General features: G+C 40.1%; 1 protein-coding gene across 5 annotated transcripts in view; it reads left to right on the top strand.

The window, feature by feature from the left end:
• Positions 1-27,226, top strand: part of LOC127351149 (multiple epidermal growth factor-like domains protein 10) — a 147,153-nt gene that overhangs the window by 104,506 nt on the left and 15,421 nt on the right. For all 5 annotated transcript variants that reach the window (XM_051378417.1, XM_051378413.1, XM_051378414.1 and 2 more), the window contains exons 12-16: positions 7,113-7,233; positions 12,512-12,675; positions 12,809-12,911; positions 19,327-19,473; positions 23,519-23,653. In XM_051378417.1, the coding sequence (XP_051234377.1) occupies positions 7,113-7,233; positions 12,512-12,675; positions 12,809-12,911; positions 19,327-19,473; positions 23,519-23,653 (670 nt within the window). The remainder of the gene's footprint in view (positions 1-7,112; positions 7,234-12,511; positions 12,676-12,808; positions 12,912-19,326; positions 19,474-23,518; positions 23,654-27,226) is intronic.

The raw sequence follows: 27,226 nt of genomic DNA on the forward strand, positions 1-27,226 counted from the left end.
AGAAAAAAATAAATCTGCTCTCCATCGCTCACAATGAACGTCAACCAATAAACTGATCCCAGAGTGTAACGTGTGAGTGGCCACTTTAAGAAATAAATCTGAGGCATTCAAAGATTATTGACAGGAAAACAGAAGAAAACATATTTCTGCTGCATAAAATTATGTTTATTTTATCTACAGTTTGCTTTTTGCCTCACAAGTGACTCTTCAAAGTCCCGCTCCAATAACAGTTGACCTGGCCTCCGTCAACTTCCTCATTTCCTGTAATTTTAAAGATGATTAAAGATAAAAGCGACAAACAATAGATCCTCCTCAACATTACACACTGGACCTTTAACATACGACTATAAACATATATAACTTTCATATTTTAACCATTTTACCAAAATGTGGTGCAAAAATGGGCAGGTCAGTTATTATTGGATAATGTTACTGTGATGAGGATTCACAGGTAGACGTACAGTAGTTTATTCTCAAGCTAAAAAGGTAAGAAACTATAGCGTGCAGTGGTTAAATGACGTTCTTGCTGCCCTTCCTTTTACACAGTTTTAACTGACCCACAGTTAAGCAGGAGACCTAATGAATCAACCACAGAGATAAAGTCCAGATCCTCCACATCCATCCAAAGCTTTACACTGCAGCCGCTGCTGGTACATCGGTGATACAGCGACAACGGGCACAGAAGCTTCAATGAAATATAAAACAAACTGTAAATCTATTCTATTCCCAAGTACATGAAAACAAATACATACAAAGAAAAATGAGTCTCCACCACACACATCTGTTAGTGAACAATGGCCCTTGTACAAGAAGCGATATATTAACACCAGTTTTCTCTCATTTTAGTTCATATCCATAATTTATTCTTATTTAGTTAGTACCTATTGAATTCTGGGATTCACTATTCACATTCAATGTTTTCTTCATGTTTTGTTCCTCTTTTCAATTCCATTAAATTCAGATTCAAACTTTATTGGCAAGTGTAAAATATATGTATATACAGATTAATAAGAAAGCAATAATAATAATGATAATAACTTAAAATAAAGTAGTGTGTGAGGTCTCTCTCTCTAAAAGCAAGGAAACATAGGTTTTACATGTGAGGAACATAAAAAAAAAGCGTAGATAAAAACATTTGATTACTATTTTTAGAGTAATTTTAGTGATTATCTATATCTCCTATCACGCCTCCAATTTAAGATCCAGTGGTTTTCATGATTCAGCTCACCTGGTGAGAGCAGGTTTGGATGGTTGAGAACGTTTGGTGCATCTGGAGTTGACTTTTCTTATATTAAATTAAGAGAACGTGTGAGAGAATTACTCTGGAACCGTTCAGCCATTAGCTCACTATCTTCGTCCTTACAAATACAGAAGTACCTGAGTCTGCTGAGGTTCTTTAGCGGGCCACCGTGTGAAGCTGATGGGAGCAGGCTTCACAGCCGCAGGTGCAGGACATGCTCTATAACATGCTGAGGTTAATTTATCAGGTGCTGTTGACTGTGCAGGTTTAGTCGTAGTGTTACGTGGTAATGAAAGGCTACTGCAGGTGCAAACCCCATGATATAGGTCAACCTAAAGGAGAGTGTGTGGATGTTGGGGCAGTGTTGTGTAAGCAGTAATAAGAGAGAGTGAATTTATACAGACCTTCTGTAACAGTGTTCACTTTCAGCCTCTGTGTGTTTGGACGTTCAGGAGGTCTGTGTTTGATTCACACTTCGCCTTTTGGATCAAGAATTAGTATTAGAATTAATACACATTAGGCTGGATTTCCATTTCTAACATCATACTTAACAAGAACATGCATACAGTTTCTATATTTAGATCTATTTATATCATCTTTGTTGTTAGCAGCCAAACAATAAATGAATCCTCTCTTCCTATTAAATCATTCTCACTCAAATCTTTGACCTTTGCCCTTATTTTGAGCCAAATGAAACACATTTGTAAAAGTGGAATTGTGTTTTATATATGAAGGGGTAGTTTAGATTTATATAAAACAACTAGAAACTACTGCAGGCAGGATTGAGTTGTGTTATGTACTGATGATGACAGGACACTGAAAGGGAATCATATCTGTCAGTCAGAGTATAAGAATGATTTACTGCACAGTTGTTTAGAGTTAAAACATTTAGAGTTAAAAGTAGAATCAGGATTAATGGTTTAGACTTTGTTGGCGGGAGGCAAGAAAATGGATTTAAAGTTAAAATTAGGATTTCAGATTTCTAGATGTAGGCCATGAAAGTGTTATAATATTACCACTACATGTAGCGTGTGTGTGTGTGTGTGTGTGTGTGTGTGTGTGTGTGTGTGTGTGTGTGTGTGTGTGTGTGTGTGTGTGTGTGTGTGTGTGTGTGTGTGTGTGTGTGTGTGTGTGTGTGTGTGTGTGTGTGTTCTGTGTGTGTGTGTGTGTGTCTGTGTGTGTGTGTGTGTGTGTGTGTGTGTGTGTGTGTGTGTGTGTGTTGTCTGTGTGTGTGTGTGTGTGTGTGTGTGTGTGTGTGTGTGTGTGTGTGTGTGTGTGTGTGTGTGTGTCTGTCTGTGTGTGTGTGTGTGTGTGTGTGTGTGTGTGTGTGTGTGTGTGTGTGTGTTTGTCTGTGTGGGTGGTTTTTCGGCTGGTGGGGCTCAGTGGCCCCCCGGCCCCCCTGGTGTGTTGACTGATCTCGCAGTGACTGAGCGGAGAGCGGAGATGAGACACCTAGGAGCAGAGAGATGACAGGGTCTTTGATAATTGGACCGAGAACATCGGGGATTTTCAGCAGATGAAAGTAGGATGAGTGCTGGAGACGAATGTCCGTTTGGTTTATAGCAGCTAAACTCAGATAGATGTTGCTCTCGGTGGAGTGTTATTGATTTAAACTGAATTATTGCTGCGCTGGTAACTCGCAGTTTGGTACTCTGTGTGGACAGCTTTAAACAGAATTTATACGCGGTATTGTCACCGCTGTGGGCAGTTCGATCGATACCTGTAAACACGTGCAGCTCTGCTTGGAAATCTGCAGAACCACAGTACTGATCTGTCGGGAGGAACCGTCAGCCGTCACGCTCCTTCAGTCTTCCCCCGGTCCAACTGGCCTTCATTGTGCCACCTTCAGTGTGGAATAAGATACATGTTGCCCCCATGCTGAGGGACACAAGTCAAGCGGTGGGGGGGCGGGGTCCTTCCCTGTGAGATTATTTATGTCAGACACTTTTATTCTGGTGAATTTTTATGCAACAATTTGTGCTTTTTTATGCATGAATTTGCATGAAGTCCTCTGTCACTCTCAACATGCATGTAAAGCAAATAAAGAGTCAATAAGAGTCGGACCATGGGAGACAAAGAGAGCTCGGCAAACACAGGGACAGTGCATTTTCTTTCTTTCAACACAGGATGATCCCCTATTGTACTACCATGTCATGGTCATCTCACATCTCTGCCCTGGAAAAGAAAGCACAGACAGGAAACTGAAGAAAGCAGAATTCCTGTGCCAGGTTCTTGTTAACTTTGACAAAGGAGTGATAGAAATCATCCTGACTGGAAACATCACAAACCCTGCAGCGGGTGATTACAAACCCCCCAGAAGATCGCTGCTACTCAGCCGCCCAGCATCCGTGATGTTGGTGAGGTGAGGTACCTGCAGAGCCCCAATGATCCTAAAAGACAGCAACCACCCACAGCCTGTTCGCCCTGCTGCCTTCTGGGTAGAGCTACAAGAGCTGCTGCTGCACCACCAGACTCAAAGACTGCTCCTTCCTTCAGGCTTCATCATGCAAATTAATAATCATTTATATTTTTAATCATTTTTATTTTGTATTTTTCTTGGATTACATGTAACTGATGTACGTAACATAATCAGGATACAAAATAAGGTACAATTTAAAAATGCACTAAAGGCACATTTTCTTTTCTAAGGTTACAACTAAAAACATTCTGGATGAAGTAGCTTTAGTAATTTTAAATGACGCTGACTGAACTTAACAAAGTAAACTACTTAATCAAGCATGTTTCTGTACTAAGTTAATGTCACTTAAAATTACCTGCTTAACTTCCAAAATTGAGTTTGAGTTACTTAAAATGAAAAATGTAAGACTTTCACTTGTTACAGCAGCTCCAGATACAACACAGCAGATAAGAAAAGAAGAAATGCACATTAAATAACAAAATAATACAAGCAAAAATAGAATTAGGGTTGTATGTACAAACTATATACAGTATTACTATACAGATTTAAAGTTCAAATATAATATTGCACAGGTTACAGGAGGAGGTAGTGGCATACTGAATAAATAAATACACAGGACACAAAATATATTATACAGCAGTGATATTAACAGGTCTATGAACAGGTCTAAAGAGCAGTGATATAATCTGTCTCATTGTTTTACAGCCTCTTTGTGATTACGTTTGAAGGAAAACTGTTGACCTGTGCTGTTCTTTGGGGCGTTATGTTACATCGAGAGGTAGAAACACATCCTTGGTTTTTGTGACCTTCATCTAACCAGGGAAGTTCTTCTGAGAGCAATCCTCTCTCCACACATTCACACCTGGAGGCTGGATGATGTGTATTTTTGGCCATTACTATCCAAAGGATGTGAGAATGTTATAAACCTAATGACCTGGTGGCCTAATAATTCACCTCCACTCCAGTGACGAGCACGTAATTAAAGTTATCTTTCATCTTTTGATTGAATTTATCTTCTATGTAATCCTCTTTGAATGCAGTTTTAAGAAGAAAGTGAACTGGTTTATTTATTTATTGGACAGAGACATAAAAGCAACAGGAGGGTGAAGCTCCACTCAACCTCTCTGGATTCATAATGATAAATATCAGGATCCATCGATCCATGCCGATTTATTATTCCAGAGGTCACTTGTTAGAACTTCCCCTGGGAAATTCTGATGATTCCCTTTATTGGGCTCACACACGTTATTTATTAACAACGGTTTTTTTTTCTTTTCTAATTCCTTAAGTCCTTAATTCACCAACTTTTTAATAAGGCTTCTCTCTTCTCCTGTCTTTGCTTTGTGAATATTAGATTAATAGCGATTCAAAGGCAGCAGGTTGGAAGCAGACGGCTTTAATTAGCACAGTTTATATGTTGAAGGTCCTGATCAATGCGACAGCGTGCTGGAGGTTCAGGTTGTGTGCAGCTCGTTGTCACAGCACGCTAACGGTGCAGAGTAAGGTTACTCATTCTGCTAATGCCAAGCTGTCCTTCTGGCTGGTCTGACCATGTCCTCCACTGATTGGACGAGCGCAGACATCATGTCTCTCTGCAGGGACGCCGGCGGTGATGATCACCTCTCTCCTCCATAATACATGCGCTTGTTTGCTGCATCCCCGACATCAGGTTTAATTTTAAAGGTGAACTGTGTTTCCCTGTTGAGCGGCAGGTTGGGGGGAGATGGTGGCGAGAAACCTGCTGTCAGTCAGGTTATTCCTAAAATTCCACATGTGGGTTGCAGTTCTCATGAAACGCCTCTTTACATAGATTAGTTATTAACAGTTATCGGCACACTGCATGACAGGAGGGAAACGTGTGAATTAAACATATCTTCACCACTTTACATTTATTAATGTAGCAGACTGACAGCTGTGGAGTAGCACTGTTCACATCTATAAAATATGAGCCAATGTATGGTGGGATTGTTAGCAGTGTACATGCCACAGACAGTTTTTGAGGCAATATATAGAGCAGACATTTCACATTGAGAATTCAACTCAAATAATATGCTGCAGGGTGAATGTAGTGCACTAGTTAACAGGGAATACAGCCGACAGTAGCGTGTGCTTCCATTGTGAGTTCCTCCTGCAAACCTTTATTGTGTTATATCTCTATATTTGTATTTATTTATGTGATTTAACTAACCAGGTAAAAACAAAACAACTTTGCGTGCACGTCAACTGGTGAAATCTGATTGGCCACCCCATTATCCTAACCTCTTCCACTCGTCTTTCAGAGGCTGTGGCGGGCTGTCTTTTAAAGCTAGAGTGGAGATACTGGTATCGTATGAAACTAAATGACCGACTGCACCAATTGGTACCGGCTGTGTCTTGCTAGCATGATAGGAAATAAGATAAATAACGATCCAATGTTAGGCGACATTTTGCCGATGGAAAAACCTGTATGGCTACTTTCACAGGGATCTCGTGCCCTCTGACCCAGTGGCGTAAGGTGATGCAGTTGTATAAGGGTCTGCAGCAGTTGAGCGCCCGTAACTAACCAGTCGTATCTGCACTGCTGCTGTTATGTCGATTGATGTGAGCTGAACTTACATCAATCAATTTAAATGATGTAGGTATTTATAGCAGTCAGTGAGCTAAGGTCAGTGACTTACTCCATGGTGTCCTCCACAGTACATTTATGTTGTACAGTAAACAATCTACACAGGAGTGTTTCTTGTTTATAATGCCTATAAATCATCATTTTTCATATGCGTCACTAATAGGATCATGTTTTCATACGAGTGAAGGCGTGTTTTAATCTCTAATGGTGCTCCATGGTGAAGTAGTCTACTGTCACAGCCTCAGCCTTCCTGTTATGACTCATCTTCTGTAGCACTGCTATCTGTTTTCATTCATTTAGGTGTCAGCTGTGCTGTGCATTTCACTGTTACTGGTCACTTTAAAGCTGCGTGCTTTCACTTCTTTAATTCACCAGCGACATTACATCATGTTACATCTAATTGTGGTGGGAAGGCCCGCTTTGATCATCTGGCGCTGGGGTCCCGCATTGACTCGTAACGCTGCTGCTCAGAAAAAGGATCTTATGGGCACCCATGAGTCTCACTTTATGCTAATCTAATGCAGTTTGGGGCAAAAACAATGTTAATATCCATAAACTGTGTTGGAATTGTGCAAATTGGGAATGAATGGGAAGCTGAGACACTGAGATACTTCATGCCACCCCTCTAAAGTATAAAGTTACAATATATATTCTACAGTATATACACAAAGAGAAAAAGAATAAAATATACAGGGAATGTTCAACATTTTAAAATTAAAAAAAGATAATGATCCTTTGCTTCGACGATGGATTTGATGTTTATGGTTTTAAAATATACGTTGCTAGAGTTGCAGTTGTAGTGTGTGAGCATCAGTTTGAGTGTCTCTCTGTCTGTCCTTTGTGTCCAGGGGGACGACTGCTCTATCAGCTGTCCCGCGGGCCTCTACGGGACCAACTGCACCTCCTCGTGCTCCTGCCACAACGAGATCTCCTGCTCGCACGTCGACGGCTCCTGTATCTGCAGAGAAGGTTCTGTTCACCTGTCTGATCCCGCACTACACCGCGACAGAGCGTTCATTCATGATAGATTTCAGGAGATATTAGTGATCTGTTTCCCATTTTAGTGAACGTGTTAAGTTCCCCCACTAGGGGTTGCCAAAGTTTCACAGGGGTGGTCGCGAGGCCTTTAAAGACTTTAAAAGAAATACACAGTAGGCCGATATGTCAGCATTTGGTTCATTTCTGTATGAACTAACTATATGAAACTGTTATTTCTAGTTTAGATTATTATTTAAGATCTAAACTTTGATCACAATTTATATTCACAGAGAAGAAAACACTACATTTGTCCAAAAAGGAGCCTATTAAATATGTATGGAAAACAAAAAGCTAATAAATAATACACAGTGGTGGAAGAAGTAATCAGATCCTTTACTTACCTGAAAGTACCGATAAAACTGTACAAATACTCCATTACAATTAAAGGCCTGCATTCAAAATCAACTACAAACAAAATAAAATAAAAAAACAGAAACAAATGTATGATATATATGTGACATTATTAGATTGTAAATACTGATGCGTCAATGTTAGAGCAGCTTTTTACTGTTGGAGCTGCTCCAGTTGGTTACATACAGTTTAGTGCAGGGGTTCTCAACCTAGGGGTCCGGCCCCTCCAAAAGGGTCACCAGATAAATCTGAGGGGTTGTGAGATGATTAAGGGGAGAAGAAAAGAAGAAAAAACTAAGCTATGATCCATACGAATCTGTTTAAAAAGGTTCGGAGATCTTCTGGGTGACATCTTGTCATTGACATCGTTGAGGGCAGCTTTCTGTATCAGCTGTATCAGCTGTCATACACACCGCCGCTGGAAAATCTCCATACAGAGGTTGTCAAATCAATGACAGCTGGATCAGTTTATGTAGGTGTAACTGCCAGAAATGGCGTCTTTTGTAGGTATCAGCAGCTCGTTGATGCTTCTTCTTTCCTCCAAGATGTCAGATTCCTGATATCTCTGATAACCTTGGCGGCAGTAGCTCAGTGTGCAGGGACTTGGCTTAGGAACCGAAGGGTCGCCGGGTCAAGTCCCACAGAACACAAAATATGGAGTGTGGACTGTGGCTGGAGAGGTGGCAGTTTCACCTCCTGTGCACTGCCAAGGTGCCTTTGAGCAAGGCAACCTAACCCCAAAACCTGCTCATGGGGTGCTGTGAACGTGGCAGCCCCATCCCTCCACCATCTCTCTCCCCTTTGCATGTCCACAAGTGCATGATTTGTGCATTTCAGCCTGTGTGTGTGTGTGTGTGTGTGTGATAAAGAAGAGTGAAAACAATTTCCCCTAGGGGATCAATAAAGTATATCTTCTTCTTCTAAAGGCAGAGCTGTTGTCAACCGGCCAACCTGACAATCAGAATCAATTAGTTTCTTTTAAAGTTGGACATATAAATACAGCAGCTGTAATTCAACAGCACAACCTCTGTTGTAGCTCTATCACTTTTTTTCTTCACTGTTGTTGGAGTCGTCTTCGGTGGATTTGTTCCTTTTTGTTTTGCTCTTTATGTCGGTGGATCTCCCACCAGATCTCACACATATACTGTAAACACATTAAATGGAAGCCTCCATTATACCTGGAAACATCTGACTGTGATATAACCATCTTTTATTGATTTGTTATCCACTAAGAAATCTCCAAAGAACAGGATAAGGTGTTTTGTTTCTTACAGAGTTAAAGGGTTTTTTTTCCACTTGGTGTTTTCTGGCAGGATTCGTCAGCCGCAGTAACCAAGGAGTCTGAAATCGAGGATTTTAACTGTTTTACAAACTGCTGTCAGTTTGGTCTCAGTCCCAGAAACGTCTCTTAGCTCCATAGCTGCCTTTCTGCTTCCTCCTCTGAGGAACAGTAACATCTTTCAACAGCTATTGCTTCATTTTCACCTTTGTGGCTCTTTACTCGTCTTCTTTATTCTCTCCTTTAGAGCAGAAACTTTTATAGAAATGAGTTAGTGAATCAATGAGTCGATCAACAGGAAAATAATTGAAGTGATTTGATGATTGATTATTTGTCTCATTTTATGCAAAAATGCCAAATATACCCCAGTTTCAGCTCAACAAGTAGAAACATGGCGGTTCAACAGGCTGGCTGCCACAGAGGAGCTGCTCGCTCTGTAGATAAAAACAGCTCATTTTAAGGTAACGAAAACAAACCATTCTTATTTTCAGGTGATTATACACTAATGAAAACATACCTCTGAATATTATATTCATATTTTCTGCCAGTAAATCCTCCTAAATGTTTCACACTGGAGTTTTAAATCGACAGTTAGTCAGATCAGGAGACTTTAGTAAGAAAGCTACTAAAGTTGTTGTTCAACCTTTATGGCTCTTGTGTTTCACCTCTAAACTTCAGACATTGTTTCATTTAAATAACTGTTTGAGGCCAATTAATGGATTTCACGTCACATCTAAAAAGGAGAAAACAAAAGCACCACACTTAGTAAAGCTATACTCTATATAAGAATCCATCTTTACATAGTAAACAAGTACATGTGTACTTCAAGCTTAGCCAATACATCTCTGATAATCCTTCGTTAATGAGTTCAGACTTCACTGGAATCATACATATGTATCAGCGCCTTAATAGCTGTTACATACTCCCTTCAAAGTCTTCACTACATATATTATAGAGTCTAACTCGACTCAGAGGAGATACTTTACTGGTTGACAGAGGCATACAACTCTACTAATACTACCTTATTTTTTGATTATGTTTCAGTTATTGATCGATCATTTTGGTCGTCTTCCCAGCCAGAAACTCCTGACCACCCAAAAAAAGCACCTACCTTAATAACGATCTCCAGAACTTTGTCTTGTTTGGTATTTTGTTCTTTACTTCACTTCCTTAATATCTCTCAATATCAGCATCTTTAAATATTAATGCGCTGCCGAACCTCGTGGGGAACATGGGTAATTAAAGTGGAGAGACATCTGAGGCACAGCGTAGGACCGGGGGCTTGAGAGCTTTGGATAGCTGTCTTCACCCTGTAAACCCTTATTCCCCTTTTTCTTCTAGAGCCACTGAGGGGAAAAGTTCAGCCTTATCAAACATGTTGTTACTATAATGTTCTTCATGCTAGATGTTTGTATAGCATACAAAGCATAGCAACATCTGATCATCTATACACAGTTCAGAATATGATGAAGGCTCCTAAAGGGGCATAGAGAGGCATCGGTGGCTGCATATCAAAAGGATATTTGACACATTTTTGAGACATGATGCATCCTTGCATCCTGCATCTGCTCGTGGTGAAGACTGAAGGAAGGAGGGAAAATCAGGGCACTCATAACTCCAATGCAATTTTTAATTTAAAATTCGAAGCATCAGCGTTTCAGCACACGTTGCCTTCCTCAGGACAAAAGCCAGTAATCACTGAAATGAGATAAATACAACACAGGACAAAAAATATATGAAATGCAGTGCAGAGAAATGTCCACGTTCTTTTTAGGGCCGTTTTTTATGCCTTTATTAGATAGCAGACAGTTGGAGGGATGGCAGGAAATGAGAGGAAAGAGATGGAACAAAGGCCACCAGTGTCTCCCAGTATGTCCACATTTTAAGAACCAGCAAGTACAAAATAAACACAAAAGATACAAAAGATAAATATATTCATTCAAATAAAGACTAAATATAAGTCAACAAAATAATATATTTTCTCATATTTGAAAACTCCACTTGTGGTGGCATAAAACAAAGTATCTGCATATAATTGAATTGAATCATAAGGGTCCCTGTACAGTTACTACACTACACTACAGTTTTCAGGATCAATTGGGTCACATTTTTATACTTATGTAATAGTTTCCATCAGTCCAATTATAAGAATATATAGTAAACTGCTGAAATCTGAGGAAAAAGTCAATAAACGGGTCCAGAAACACGAACAATCAGATCATCATTTGTAGTTTTTTTATACCCACACATATACCAAGGGGAAACATTCACCATTCACCTATATGGCAGCTGGTATAATGATGATTCTAATAAAAGCCAAGTCCCAAATAGACACAGGTCTCCCTTACTAGCCTAGTGCGGATTTTATAGAAATTATCTGGATGTTAAAAACCTCTAAAATCCCACCAGGTCGAGTTTTAAGCTGCTTAGATCGCCTACACAAATATAAACCTTTGTCAATATGGATGTGTATATTTTTGAACAAAGTTTTCTGACCCCTAGTGGGAGTCCCGACCACCACTGGTTTAGATAATCTGGATAAAGTGTTGTCTTGTTTACAACCTGACTGCTCATGTTTCTAACCCTGTGTGACAATTGGGTGTTTATTTTACTGCAATTTGTCTATTTGCGTCGTAGATTTTACCAAAAGTTAGCATTAATTTGAGATTAATGAGATTTCTGCTCACTTAAATCCATGCAGTGTATCACTTTATTAACAGACTGAAAAGCTTCCTAAATAAAGTGAAATATTGGATGAAATCTGCGAAAATCTTGAGTTTTAAGTTTGGACACGTTGACGCTTCCAGCACCTCAGGAAATATTGATTCCTCTCTATATTGTGAGGGTTTTAACAGAAGGGTTTGATTATATATCATTTACAGCCTGATTTAATAATAAAATATCAAATTTTATTCCTAAAAAAATGCCAAAAATAGATTTTTTTGTTTAGAAGTTGTTGTTTTTTTTGGCCTTTTCATGGCTTTATTGGATAGGACAGCTGAAGATCGACAGGAAAGGTGGGTAGAGAGAGAGGGGATAACACGCAGCAAAGGGCTGCAGATCAGATTCAAACCCGGGCCGCTGCAGCAACTCTGTATATGGGTCACCAGCTCTACCGACTGAGCTAACTGGGCGCCCCAAAAAACAAAAAGGTTTTTTTTATGGCTGCTGACAGATTTATGGAGTGATAAAGAGATAGAGACCTGTGACTCTAACATGTCAACAAAATTAAACAAGGATCTTGAACTGATGTTCAGATTCTAGAAAATGCAAAATAGTTCATTTTAATTAAATAATACTTCATTTGCATATTTAAACATTTAAGAAAACTTGTAACACAAAAAATAATCTTAATGCAAGTGTTCAACAGGGAAAGTTTCATGGTTATATATTTTAGCTGAAATCAATTCAACACTATGAAAAAATGAATTTGAAATGATCCAGAATTTTAATTTACATGAAATATTAAGTAACAAAAATGATCCAAAACCAGAGTTAGAAGATGCTTCACAGGTGCATATTACACACAATAAGCGCTTCAATATGTTGGTGCACTGATGGTCTTGTGTCTGTGTCCAGGCTGGCAGAGCGTGGACTGTTCCATCCCTTGCTCCAGCGGTATTTGGGGACTGAGCTGCAATCAGACGTGTCAGTGTGCCAACGAGGCAGCCTGCGACCCCGTCAACGGGACCTGCACCTGCTCGCCGGGCTGGAGGGACGAATACTGCGACGTACCGTGTCCTGTGAGTGCTCATGGCAGACATTAGAGTGTGATACTTCTCTAGCATGTTGCACAGAATATAATTTATGATTTAAGAGATAGTTTTGTGTTACAGTGCAATGTTTTTTTGTCCGGTGTGTTCTCGCTGTCGTTAGGAGGGATCGTACGGGCTGGACTGCAGAGAGATGTGTGACTGTGTCAACGCTGATGGCTGTGATCCAGTGACCGGCTTCTGCCACTGTCTCGCAGGTTGGACAGGTGAGTTATGCAGCTTTGGAGCTCCTAAGCACTGCGACTGGCAGAGTTCAGGCTTCTGGAAACAGGAATGAGGACCCAAACGCAGCCACAGACTCAAATGAGTAAGAAGCAGTTTGTGAAGTTGACTTATGACTTCTGGCTCGCTCAACTGTTATTGGAGCGCAGATATTTGCTTATATTCAAATACATATATTCCTCTTATTTTTCTTCTTTATGGGACAAAATGGAAGACAAATGTCTCATTTCAGAATTACAGTCATTGTGTTTATTGTTTTTCTAACAGACACAAAAGACTTTCTGCCGTGATTACCGTAGACCTCGCCCAGTTGAAGCTTAATTATAGCTGAAAAGTGCTTAATATCCTTTTCTTGTGTGTTCTTGAGACAAATGACAAATGGACAGACTTTTATCCAACTTTTCTTCCTTCCTATAGAATCCAAATGTCTTCCAAACTTTAGATTTTAGATTTGATGGTGCGCTGTAAATCCTGTCGGCATTGTCAGCGAGTGACCTTTTACCTTTTAGGAGAGCAGAGACGCTGTTAGCAGCAAAGCTTCAGTCGACAGATTCATAACTTTAGAATCGGACCATCGACCGGTTCATGGTACATTTAGATCCCCATCATATTCTAAAAAACTGTCTAAATGTGCATCTCTGAGAGTTATTGTGAGTTATTACATTTGATAAATTGAATGCGTAACCATTCCATAAGATGGACAAGTGAGATGACCTCAATATTGATTGTAACAAGAATGCATAACGTACCGTATAGCCTTGAAGAAAGGGTCTACTTTCTGTTCTGAAAAGCTTCAATAACTCTGCTGGTGTAGATTGCCTTTTAGTCCGGCCTTTGGAGGACAGACCCTTCATGAGCCATATCCAGCCCCTAAATTGAAGGCTTAGAGGGCAGGCGAAGCAGGTTTGGAAAATACCAGAAGTAAACTCTCTCAGAGGGAGAGGGGAGACAGTCTGAGGGGGGGGGGGGCAGCATGACGAAAACGGACACTACAGATCAATATGACATTCAAACCTCTAATTCTAAAACTGATGGAGATTCAGGCTTGGGTGAGTTTGACAGCGCGGCTCTCTCAATAATTCAGCTTCACAAGAGTTCCCCGTGGATAAAGCACCTTTCAAGTGAGACTTGGCTTCGCTCTTAGACTCTCGTGTCCCGTGTGATTTTCACGGGAGACTTTATGTTATCCTCAGCAGTGACAGCGCACCTCTTTACTTTAATAATTGTTATGTTCAAGTTGTAGCTCTGCTTATCTTCCCCGCTAATCGCCCATCGGTAGAGTCGTGATCAGCAATGATCAATATGTGAGCTTATGAATATGAAAAGGCGCCTTTTAATTCGCTGCCAGAGGGAGAATTGGTAATGAATTGTCTTTGGGAGGAACTTCAATATATTGGTGAATATTTAGACCAAAAGTTAGAAGCAACCAAATAAATTTGATTTGAAGATGTAAATAAACTCGAACAGGTAGCTCTCAGTAATTACAGCTGAGGCGACGACTGAATGATAATCAGTCCCGTGAGATAATACAAGTGTTTTCATGAAGCTGGAATAAAAACACAGTGAGTATCAGCTTAAACCTCTGTGCAGCCCTCGTGTTCTGCTAAAGACTTCCCCTGTGATCCATTATGTTCCCAGTGGGTGAAAAAACCCAATAAGATGATATTAAACAGTGAGCACAGAGTGCAAATGTTTTTCATTTAAATTTACCCAAACTGAAAATACTTAATTGAGCTGTCTCTCTGGTGGAGAATCTCTGTCTTTATTGGTGTCTTCCTTCAGTGACGTCGTTCATTTACATGAATTTCGAGCTTTTGACTTTTGTTAGATTAGACAATTTACTTTACATTTACTTTTCTTCAAAGAAGTGAACCAAATATTGAGCTATAGGTCTGCTGTGTATATTTTTAAAGTTTTCTACTCTACCTGTAATGTCCCACGATACAAAGTGCTTCTTCGTCCTCATTGGTTTATGGAATTGGGACACAGCATGTGTTTATGAAGAGGACTCAGCGGATTAATGTACTCGCAGCGCTGCCAAAAGACTGTAGTGACTTTTCTTTTGCATAAGTGTTTTCCTTCATTTGTTTGAGACTGTATCTTTCCTGTAAGTGTGAGCGCCAGGTGGACTGAACTGGGTCAGAAGCATTAATATCAGATTTTTACATTTTCTCTCAATGCTGCTGCCACTTGGGAATTGAATGCTAGGTGTTAGCTTAACGCCAGGCTCTGTGGGTAACGCAGAGCTACACAAATTTACATTTGGCCCTCTTCTTCTGCTTCATCCCATCCTCCACCTCTCTTTCCCTCCCTTTGTTTTAACTTCACAGCCTAACGAACAGACTGTTTCACCCACTTTGTGGCTCAGAGGTAGTTTATTAATTGAGTTATAATGGCTGCCTGTGCCTCACTCTCATATTCTCTCATATTCGATGTCAAAGGAAGTTTCTAATGAGCTGCAGACAGGAGAACGGAGATACACTGTATTTGCACATACACTATTCTTACTCTGTCGGTTCGTCCAGCTTTCACTTTCTATATTTAGATGTGATGGTAAGATTATTCCTGTGTGTGTGTGTGTGGCTGAGTGTAAGTAAGAATTAATGTAACGCAGGTCTCTCGGGCCCTGCAGTCTCCAGACTGTCCCTTGTGAGCAGCGAGGGCTCTGATCCGTTCTGCAACCCGGCTCTTGTGTAGACAGACTGATGCCTCTTAGGACACACGCACACATGCAAGACTGATGAAAGAAGGAGACACTTCAGCGAATGATTAAAGGGCAAAAAGTCTCGGGCAGAATTTGGGGAATTTAGTTTTTTTTGCCTTAAAATGTTTGTTAATATAAACTGACATTTATTAATACAGTGCAAACACACTGAACACTGATACTGTTAGCTACTGTGATTATTTCTGATTGTCTGGAAGTGTCTTAAACATGCATTCTTTCTAATGGCCAACAGGGGGCAGCTCCATTGGCTGCAACAGAGAAAGTCTGATAGTATTGAGTCTTAAGAAGAACTTACTCTACTTCTCAGTTGATTTATGAGCTCAGTAAACAGTTTCCTGATGAGTTTCTGGTCTCAGTCTCTAGTTTCAGTCTTCTTCCATACAGCATGATGTTCATTTAGTAACTGATGGTCCCATTGAGAGTAAAACAGACCATAAAGCAGGGTATGCTTTAGGGCGGGGCTACCTTGTGATTGACAGCTCATTCTCAGTGAGTCCATCCAGCTGATTTTACAGTATGTTTGCAAAAGTTTAGAAACTCTATTACATAATTTTTCCACCAGTGAGGTCTAGGGTTGGGTATCGGTTGGGTTTTATCCGATACCGGTGCCTACTCTGTATTTTTTAAACGGTTCCGGTGCTTAAACGGTTCTCGAACCGGTACTTAAAAAAACGAAACCACACACACTTTGTCAAAAAACAATACCCTTTTATTTCTAGGGCCAAATTGAACACAATATTAAGTTAAAACATAGCACACGCTGTCACTCACGCTGTTGAATGGCAACGGTGTTTGCTAGCCTACTTGACATGGCATTAAATTACTAGATTTACCCGAAGAGGAAAGGCTGCTGTCATCATCAACATCTGTGATGTCCACCACCGAACTGGCGGGCTGGGAGTCTCTTCAATTTGTCCGGCGAGGCCGACACTGGCTACGGCTGCTGAAGTGCTTGGCCTTGTGTCACGTAGGTTATCAAACACGGTGCATTGTCCGTCTTTAAATAAACTCCACGTGTCGCCAGATGTTTCATCAAATTCGAACTGTTACCTCCCTTGCATGCAATTGTTTTATGGCATCTGTTGCATGTCGCAGAATCTGCATCCTTAGATGTGAAATGCAGCCAAACCTCGGAGCGTTTTGCCTTCGGCATCTTCATTGATCCTCTCACTATCAGTTCTGATCAACAAGTGTGCTGAGTAGCGGCACTGACGTCACGCAAGTTGACACCGGAACACCGGGGGCGGTAAAAAAAAAAAGTCAGGCACCGAAATGTTCGTTCTTATTCCGTCTAGTTACTACCGTTTACGTCGGAACCGGTGCCCTATTGGTACCGCGTTTCGGTACCCAACCCTAGTGAGGTCTGACAAATGTATTTTTCAGCTGCTCAGAGTTTATCTGGGTTACATTTCTTTAATTATCAAATATAAGCGATCCTAACTTTTCCAACTACATAACCACTGCACTCTATAGACTGAGAGTCATTGTCACACCTCCAGTTCCCTCTCCTCGATGTCACTGAGTCATTAAATGGGTTTTTGTTAGATGCCTGAATGCAATAATCCCAAATCCATCTGGATGCTAGCCATCTTAGCTTAGCATGCTAACAATTGTTTATCAGAACTATGAACTAAGTAAAGCTGAGGCCGATCATTATTGATTATATGATCAGTCATTAGAGGTTGAGCCATCAGCGTTATATTATCAATTAATGTTTGTAATGGAGCCACACCACTACTGTTCCTTAAAAAAGACTATTATTTTATATTGTATTTATTAGTGTGAAGGAGTTGTAAAATGTGTAACAAGGTTTGCACAAAAATAACAAAAGAACACAACCAACGCATCATAATACTTTTAATAATTGATTAATCATTTCAGTTTGTTCTCCCAGTTTTTCTAATGGAAGGATTATCCAGTATTCATTATAAACCGAGTCCCTTTTAACTGTAGTTCAGACAAAATAAACAATTGGAAGACAAGAAATGCATCACCGCACAGACATTTGTCTTTATTTCCTGGCATTTAACTGAACAATTACACAGTAAATCAAAAGATAACTTATAGATTATGTTAGTGCCTTAGATCTGTGTGCTTGAAGGATTTTTCTTATTGTTAATAAATCCCATGAAAAGAGCAACTCTAACAGCTCGTTGGTCCGTCTGTCCGAGCTCATTGGTTCCTACTGAAGACACAAACAGCTCAGTAGTTTCCTAAAACAGACGCTGTAGTTTCTAGCAAATGTTACTCAATCAGGAGGAAATGGTGCATTTGTTTGGGACTATTTTAAGCGGCAGATTAGTCCACATTTGGTGCTCAGGCAGCAGGACAGTGTGTGTGTGAGTCAAAATAAACTTTATTTGAATTTGAATTTAAGGTATAAATACATTCTAATCCAGTTCAGGACAGTTCTTGCTCATGTCTGAGTCTAATACGATAATAAATACAATAAATATTGTAATGATGAAAAGGAAAATGTATTTTTTAGTCAAATAACATCAGAACATTTTGGGGGAGGAGGACCCCCAACAGATGACCAAATGACCAATGTGACCAAAAAAAGTGTTTGTATGTGTTTGAACCAGCTTCAGTCATGTTTTAAATACATATGTTTTTAATATCCCTTTAGCAGTGGCACAAAAGTAGTAATTTCAGGTAGATATTTATTTAATTATAACCTTTTTACGAACATCCTGCTTTTCATTGTAATGAAGGAACCCAGTGCAACAGTGTGGCTCACTCATGTGTTTTTAATTTATTTTATTTTAGTAACACAAAAACAAAAACAAGACCAACACAAGAACTAGAACATATAATGAATAAATAACTCAAATTAAAAAAGAAAATTAAGGGAAAGCTTCCTGTTGTAGTCTCATTGTAATATTAAACATTGCAGTATTCAGTATGTTAAAGTATTCCAGCCACGTTCAGAAATTAAGTTCTGCTCTTTATTCCTATTAACGTCCTTTTCCAGATCCAACTGATGCTTCAAAAACATTTTAAACCATTCAATGTTTAATTGTTGTCTCTTTGAAGCTCTAAATACATGTTCTCTTCATCGTAAAGACGATATTGTTCAGATCTTTTCCTTCTACATCATCTTTAAATCACCAAGCATTATGGACAAACAGAAAACTGTGAATTAATGGTTAATTAACAGTTGTCGGGCAGCAGTGGAGCTCAGTGGCACAGAGGAGGGAGATATATCGGACTGTGATACAAACACAAGGCATTTATTTGTGTTTTAGCCTTTTGTTGACAATAATTGAGAACAATTTGTTGAAGACCATCGAATATTACCGTCCGTACTCCTATAACAAGCAGCTGAGGAATCGTCTCTCTTATCTGTCACATCCCTCCTCTCTCTCTCTCTCTCTCTCTCTCTCTCTCTCTCTCTCTCTCCCGTCCCCCTCTCGTTCCTCCTCTGCTAACTCAGTCTGCGATGGTGCTTAAAATTGCTAATGTTCCCTCACCCACCCTTTTTTGCATCATCTCTTCTCCTTTTTCAAGTTTAAGTGACACATCTGAAACTCTGTGAGCAGCGAGCGTTGGGGAAGTCAGTTTGACTTCATTTAAGAGCCGGGTAGCTAAGAACAAAGCCTCTTGCTTTAGCATAGACTAAAAAGACTGTGTGTGTGTGTGTGTGTGTGTGTGTGTGTGTGTGTTTTCTGCAGGTGTCCATTGTGACAGTGTGTGCGAGGAAGGACGCTGGGGACCCAACTGCTCCTACAGTTGCACCTGTGAGAACGGAGGCTCCTGCTCTCCAGAGGACGGCACCTGTGTGTGCGCCTCCGGGTACCGCGGCACCAACTGCAGGCGAAGTAAAGACACATTCCACACACACACACACACACACACACACACACACACACACACACACACACACACACACTGTACTTCCTGCGATGCTAGCTGCAGTGCAGTGGTAGAAGAAGAGCAATGTCACGAGTGAAATATCATTGAATTGTGAGGTGTTAAAGTTCTGCTGGTGAACACAAACCTTAAAGAACCAGAGTGACGGGAGTGCGTTGTGTCATCGTTTTGGGTTTTCTTTGGTTATTTCCTGTTTTATTTTGTAAAAAAATCTTGTGTCTTGTTTCACTTCCTGCCTTTGTTTTCCTTTTTCCAGTTTTGATTGTTTGCGTTGCTGTTGATTATTTCCACCAGTGTGCGAACTATACGAGCAGTGTTACTTTATAAATGTAATCTGATACAGTTACTAATTACCTGTTCAAAGAGTCAGTAACCTAATCCAAGTATCACAATATTAAAGTAACTTGAGTACTTTCTGTTACTTTTGGATTGCCTCAACACCAAAGATGGAAATAAAGATGAGAAAAGAATTATCAATAAGACATATTGATGCAGGTTTATTCTATAAAACAACAGAACAATGTGAGTTTAGGAAAGAAGATGAAAATGCAGAAACTAAAACAAGTTGGCTTCAGTTTTTCTTTTCTACCAGCTGTAGAAATATCCAATCAGAGGCAGAGTTCGGTGGGGAGTAAGGCTGTTCATGTGGACAAAAATCAGAGGTCCATTTCAGGCACTGCTATTGCCAAAATCCATCTGAGCTTCACTCTCGCCCGGATCACTTAAGTAGTGTCTCAATGCAATTTGCTGCAATTTAAAAGTTTTTTTTTTCTGTAGATACAAGCTTCCACACATTAGGATATATTGGCACAGTTTTATTTCATACACACTTTTGGCCACAAACCATCAGGGATTTTGGTCTGAGGAAGGTTTATGACCGAAAGCTTGTGTGATTAGATAAAATGTGCAGATACTCGTGTTCAGAGGCTCTTTTTTTTTTTTTTATAATTACACGTGATTGTCTTTCCAGACCCGTAGAAACCCTCACAGCCAGGCGAACAATGTTCTGTTTACACTCAGTGTTGCTCACCAAAACTCATTGTGTGTATCCTTGAGATCTAAAAAATGTGCTGAATTCATTTCCTCCCTCATACATATGCAAAACTGCTTTTTCATGAAAGTTAGAAACCTGAATTGTTTACGTCTGTGTTTACAAGTTTGCAGTCGTTTTTCCTGCCTTCACTGTTGCATTGCTGCATATTTAGCACCTTGCTGCCATCTGTAGATCAGTGGTATAGTGTGAAACCACTGAAGAACAACAACAGTGACCGTAAACGCCATAAAGCATCGCTCTGTAGTGGTGGTCAGGAACTGCACAGGGAGCTCTCATTGTGAATGTGAAATCTTAATCTAATCTTCATGTATTGTCTATACTTGTCATTGTATCTGCCTCTGGTTTAACCTCCTTTTGTAAAGTGCTTTGTCATATTGTTAAGAAAAGTGCTATATAAATAAAGTTTATTATTATTATTATCTGCAAAAGAACCCAAAAGCCAAAGAAATGATCATAGAGGAGTAAAAAGTACAATTTCCCTCAGAAAGGTTGTGGAGAAAAGGTTGAACACGAACTCAGACAAATCAACTCGCTAACATTTTTTAAGCAGTTTATTTAATTATATTAGTTATTTAAATGCATTTAATGACACCAGTCAGCTTCTTTTATTTTTTTTGTATTAATATATCCGTAAACCGTGGTATGATTTCCTGCTAGGGATGATTTTGTTGGGGTTTTAACATTTGCATTTTATTGAGTTATAAATAAAGAACATACAAAAAAACATAATCAGAGAAACGAGGAGTGGATAAATCAATAAATATCAGTTTGTAATTGACTGATAAATTCACTCCTTTCCCGTCTCGGCCTGAACCTGCCATGTCTTTTCTCGATCCTGGAGTCAGAGTCCTGGTCGGAGCCGCTGTATTGGATCACATTGGTTCTGTATTCTCTGTAATCAAACTGGTCAAAATTAACCCTTAATTCACAGAGGGAGAAAATATTTTGTCTCTACAGTTTTTTTCCCTCTCACTCAGTGTTTAAAGACAATCAGGTGTCAGAAGGGTTTATTTTAAGGGAGGACTTTGGATCATCTACTGTACAGCCTGCTTGAGATAAAGTCAGAGGCTACTTGTTGATTTAGTCTGCAGTGTGAATCCAGTCTGACGGCGCGCCTTTCTGTTGATACGTGTATGTAACACACACCAGCTTCCCTCTGCTTCTCCCGGCATCAGGGTGATAAATTTAAGGGCTCTCGGTTCACAGTTTAGGCAATTATCTTAATTAGGAAAATCCTGTAGCGTGAGAGGAGCGGTAGAGCAGTCTGCACCGGCTTGTCTCACCACTTAGAGTAACATCAATTAAAGCAAATTAAAGGCCTCAGGAAGACGCATGAGGGAGGATCTGCGGTGGAAGGAAAACAAAGCAAAGCCAATACGGCCAACAGGTTGATCTCCGGGGGGGGGGGGGGGGGGCATGTTCTTCTGCCTGCACACACACACATTTATATATATAGGTATGGTGGACACGGACAATATTAAGCTTTCACATACGTGGAGTTTGCTTAAATTGGGAGTAAGTGGACCATGAAATCCATTATTATAATGATCAAAGAACTAATCAGAGAACTAATCAGAAAGTTTGGAAAGGGACTTCTCTCTCTCTCTCTCTCTCCACACACACACACACACACACACACACACACACACACACACACACACACACACTGGGCCTTTCTCATTTCTCTAATTTGTGCCTCCTCTCTCCTCGTCTCCTCCCTCTTCTCTCTTCTCTCCTCTCTCCTCTCTCCTCTCTCCTCGTCTCCTCCCTCTTCTCTCTTCTCTCCTCTCTCCTCTCTTCTCCGTCCTCCTGCCTGTGACCCGGAAATCAATCTCACTGCACCATCTTGAAGGACGTCTCAATTCCTAAAATGCATCTGGAGGAGGGATGAGGGGAGAGGAGAGAGGAATAAGAAGGGAGGAGGAAGGAGGGAGGAGAGCGGAGAGAGGATAGAGGAGAGAGGAAAAAGGAGGGAGGAGAGAGGAAAGACGATAGAGGAGGGAGGAGAGAGAAGAGAGGAGACGAGGAGGCAGAAATTAGAGAAATGAGAAAGGCCCAGTGTGTGAGAGGAGAGAGGAGGTAGGGAGGAGCCCGGGTTAAACACCAAACAGACAAATGAAAAACGAAATACATTTTGAGAATTAATACACTGCATACACGCACATAAAATAAAAATAAAAATAAATAAGCCACAACAGTTATATGTGATACTAATACTGTTACTCTCTCAAGTTCCCCGGAGAGGCATCAACCGTTGGACCGAGGAAAGATGTCCGCCAGTGAAAGGATCCATTGCGATTCATTCAGTGACATTAATTCCAGTTTACGGTGTTATATTGATGCTGAATTGTTGACATATGGCGCCTGTTTTCATGCGTTTTCTATACACTGTCTTTACGGACACATAGGAACTGTTAAAATGGGATATTTCTGAAAGGGAGTTTGACTCAGTTTCCCCTGAAAGTACAGAACACAATGAAACTAAACTGAGCAGCTTTATTGTTCATGATTGAAAAGACAAAGAAAATGACATCCTTGACACCCAGTTAACCTTATTTATTTTTTATATTCTAGATTTCTATTATATTTGTTTCATAATATTTTTATTTTATTGTATTTTTTATCCTTTGCATTATATTTCCCCCTGTGCTGCTGTGTCTAATCTGAATTTCTCCTTCGAGCGATTAATAAAGGGACATCTTATCTCACTGTGAATTGAATTAAAAGTAAATATTTAATAGTTGAGCAGAACAGTGTTCATTGTTATGCTCAGAGATCATAAGGATGTCTTATTTTGTTAAATGCCTGTGGCCTCCTCTCTCCTTGGTGGAGGAGGAGGCGAGGATGTACAAACTGGGATATGAGAAAGGCCTTGTGTGTTCACCCACATCCTAACAGTGTGTGTGTGTGTGTGTGTGTGTGTGTGTGGTTCTCTGCAGCGTGTTCGCCTGGTTTCTACGGCCACCGTTGCAGCCAGTCGTGTCCTCAGTGTATCCACAGCGATGGCGCGTGCCACCACGTCAGTGGCCATTGTGAGTGTCTCTCTGGCTTCTTCGGCTCGCTGTGCAATCAGGGTAAGTCGTAGCTCCAGCTGCTCTCCCCGCGCTCTCTCCTTGAACTCCTCAGTGCTCAGAGTTTGAACAGGATAAAGCCTTCAAGATCTTGTTTGACTCAAAGTTTATGTGCAAAGACCAAAGTGAGAGTGAAAAGTGTGACGTGGTTAAAAAAAAAAACATCTCAGATTAACTCCAGTGACTTCCCCTTCAGAGGATTCCTCAGATACAGATTGTTTTAGAAAATGGTCAAAATAAAAGCAGCAGAGAGATCCTGACTTTCAGTCTCTGGTTTGGGTCAAGCTCCAAAAACATGAATCCTGCATTTCCCATAATGCAATTTCATAGTTCCTTTCTCTCGTTAGGGCTTCCCAAAGGTGGCCCGACATGAAGTTCAATTTGGCCATGAGGCATTTTAATATATACAAATCACTGCTGATGCTATTTTATTTATTGTGAGGTACAATAAGGGACTCCTGCACACTGTAAGAAAAAGTTTAACAAACTCATTATTTCTGGGCAACTGCCTTCACTAAATTAATAAAGTTCTAATCATGATAGTTTTACTTTTTTTACTTCTTACTTTTTTTCTTTAGAAAAACTTGAATCTTTTAATGTTAGAAAGAAACATTTTTTTCATATATTTCATATTTTAAAGGTCCAATGTGTAGGATTTAGTTGCAGACTGCAACCCCCTCACTCCACCCTTCCCTTCTGAGCACAAAGGAGAAGCTACGGAGGCCGGGAAATGTTTTCAACATGTAGAAACATGGTGGTTCAACATGGCAGCCTCTTTTAAAGAGGACCCGCTCCCTCTGAACAGATTATTTTAAGATAAAAAAAAAAACTTAAAAAATACCTTATATACTTAATATTATATTACATTTCTGCTGATAGATCAGGTCCCCAGGTTGGGAACCGCTGATATATAAGAGAACAAACTGCCCAGCGTCCTCAGTGTAAATGACACCGACGCTCGCTCCATTAATAAATAAATCCACAAACAAACCAATCGAACTGCGACATGAAATGATGCAGAACGCTCCGACTGACTCTGAAAGTTTTTTTGAATACATTATTAAAAAGAGCTGCGGCCGAAGCCTTGACAGCAGCACCATGGGCTCCAACCTGATATTGTACAGTCTGACACAGATTGTGACCACCGTATTTTTAGACCCGTCTCACACAGGGTGACATGCAGTGCAGTCGCTGTTTTGCGTGCATCGTTTCCGGGTTCAGCTTTCTTTTTTTTTAGTTTTTGGCCAGAAAAGTTTGGTGCAGGATTCATTTTATTCACATTTCTTCATTTGATGCCATTTTGTAATGGCAGCCACTCCACAGCTGTCACAGCCTTCAGGAGCTGCTTTTTAACTCACAGTCGGGTTATTTAGCAACAGGACAGAACACAGCTGGTGTATGATTCAACCACTGCAGTCAGCCTCGTGACATCTTCATCTGCGCAACCTTTTATTGTTGTGAAACCCTGGATATTCTTATAAAGTGGAGGTTAGAACTGAAGCCCTGCATACAAAGCGAAGACTCAGAATGTCTACGTTGATGAAAGAAAGTCTAAAACCTTGAGCTCTTTCTGTGTCCTCTTTCTTTTTTTACAACTTCTCCCACCTCTTGGTTTTATCTGAATACTCTTTGTGTCAGCTCCTCCTGTACATCATTATTGCAGTACGGTTTAGCTCCTCTGCAGGTCAAACAGGTGTTAATTCTCCAATGAAGGCAGTTGGTCCAAGGTTCGTTGCCAAGTCGAATTTTAAATAGCGACACAGGAGGAGTGTGCTGTGAAATATTCATCATCATTAAACATGAAGACGGCCTTAGTTATGCCCTGTCCTACATTAGCCATTCTGCTGGCCGCTGCATCTTTGAGCAGGCCCCATAGAAAACTGGGCGAGCCTGGATAAATCAGATGTCCAGCACGGAGGCTTTTAACCGCCTGAAGAGCAAGTCACGCTCCATCCCCGTTCTCTCCATGTTTGATACCCTTTTGTACGAGCTAATGACGTTATTGACTGGTGAACCCTCAAAGGGGCTGTTGGGTCTCAGAAGAAAACAGCTCGTTGTGTGTGAGAATGAACCGTTAACTGAGACGAAAAGGGTTTTCACCACTTAAATGAAGAAATCACATTTGTTTTTCAGGATTTACACAACAGGAATGTCCATTTAGGAAGGAGACAGGGTTTCTATGGGAGATTCTGTCATTGTAATGAAAAACAAAAAAAATATTGACTTAATGTCACAGTCATTATTTTGAGATGCTATGTCATCATTTTTAGATGTTAAGACATTATTTTGAGATGTTAAGTCATATTTTTAGATGCTAAGTCATTATTTTAACTAACAGAATCTTTTTTCCCGTCACATTGGGCATTACTCCTCCAGCAGACAACCAAAATAAATAAGGATTCATTAACTGACTTATTCAAATCGTGAGCCCTTAGGAGGCTTTACCTGAAAATTAATAAAACATAAAATTAAATTCACCCTGACACGCGTCAAGATAGTCATAACCGCTGCTCTCCAGAAATACCTTTATAGCTGCATACATCAGTTGTAAGGCAGCACACACAGGAACTCTGCCTTCTCTGGTAATTATAGTAAGTAGTAGTTTCTTTTTAATTTAAATGTCATAAGTAATTATTCCATAAATCCTCCTTCCATTGTTCTTTATAAATATTTAAAGGTTATATGCACGCAATTCCACTAGAAGTCGCACTAGAGCACCAGCATCACAGACCAAAGCAAGTGAGCGTTACAGCCAACCAGTTGACAAAACCAGCGATTTTACCAAACAGATAATCATAAAACACACTTCAAACTGGACTGAAACTAAATAAAAATCACTAAAACTGTTAGTTTCACAATCAACGACTCTGCTTTGGTTGAAATGAACCCTTAATGGCTGCTGTGTAACGTTAACTAATCCTCTGGGACAAATGTGCCATCAGAGTTTATCCACTAACAGTTGTTTGTTCCACTAACAGTAGTTGTTTCTGCCACTGACAGACTCAGGTTGTTATTGTCAGTGTCTGACAGCATTATGGAAAGGATCCCTGCAGAGATAGACCTTTAGTTTAACCACAAACAGCCGTAATATCACTATCACTCTCCACCAGACTCCAGAGACAAAAACACTCATTTTACCTTCAGATCATCGTAACTTCATTCAAAGTGGACAGAAACAGAATAAAACTCATTAAAATCGTCTCTGTTAGTGTTTCCAACAATCACCAACTCTGGTTAAGTCGTCCTTCTGACAATCTCAGATTTAGTATATTGCTAACAGAATTCCAAAGTGCTGCACAGGTTATAAATACAGATAAAATAAACAACATACACATATAGTGATGCAAATTATTGCTCGGTAGCAGGGAAAGCAAGTCAGTAAAATGAGTTGTGAAAAGGAAAATGATCTAAGTGGTCCAGAGGTGGAATAAGGATATAAGAGTTTGGAGGCCTTGTATGGGCTAAGTTGTGTATATAAGTATAAAAGTATAAGAATGTTTTACACTGGGATGCTATAATAGCATGTTAGCTTTAAGCTGAAGGTAAAGTTGATTTCATAATCCGGACCAAAGTGTT

The sequence above is a fragment of the Dicentrarchus labrax genome, unplaced genomic scaffold, assembly GCF_905237075.1.
Source record: "Dicentrarchus labrax unplaced genomic scaffold, dlabrax2021, whole genome shotgun sequence".
Lineage (NCBI taxonomy): Eukaryota > Metazoa > Chordata > Actinopteri > Moronidae > Dicentrarchus > Dicentrarchus labrax.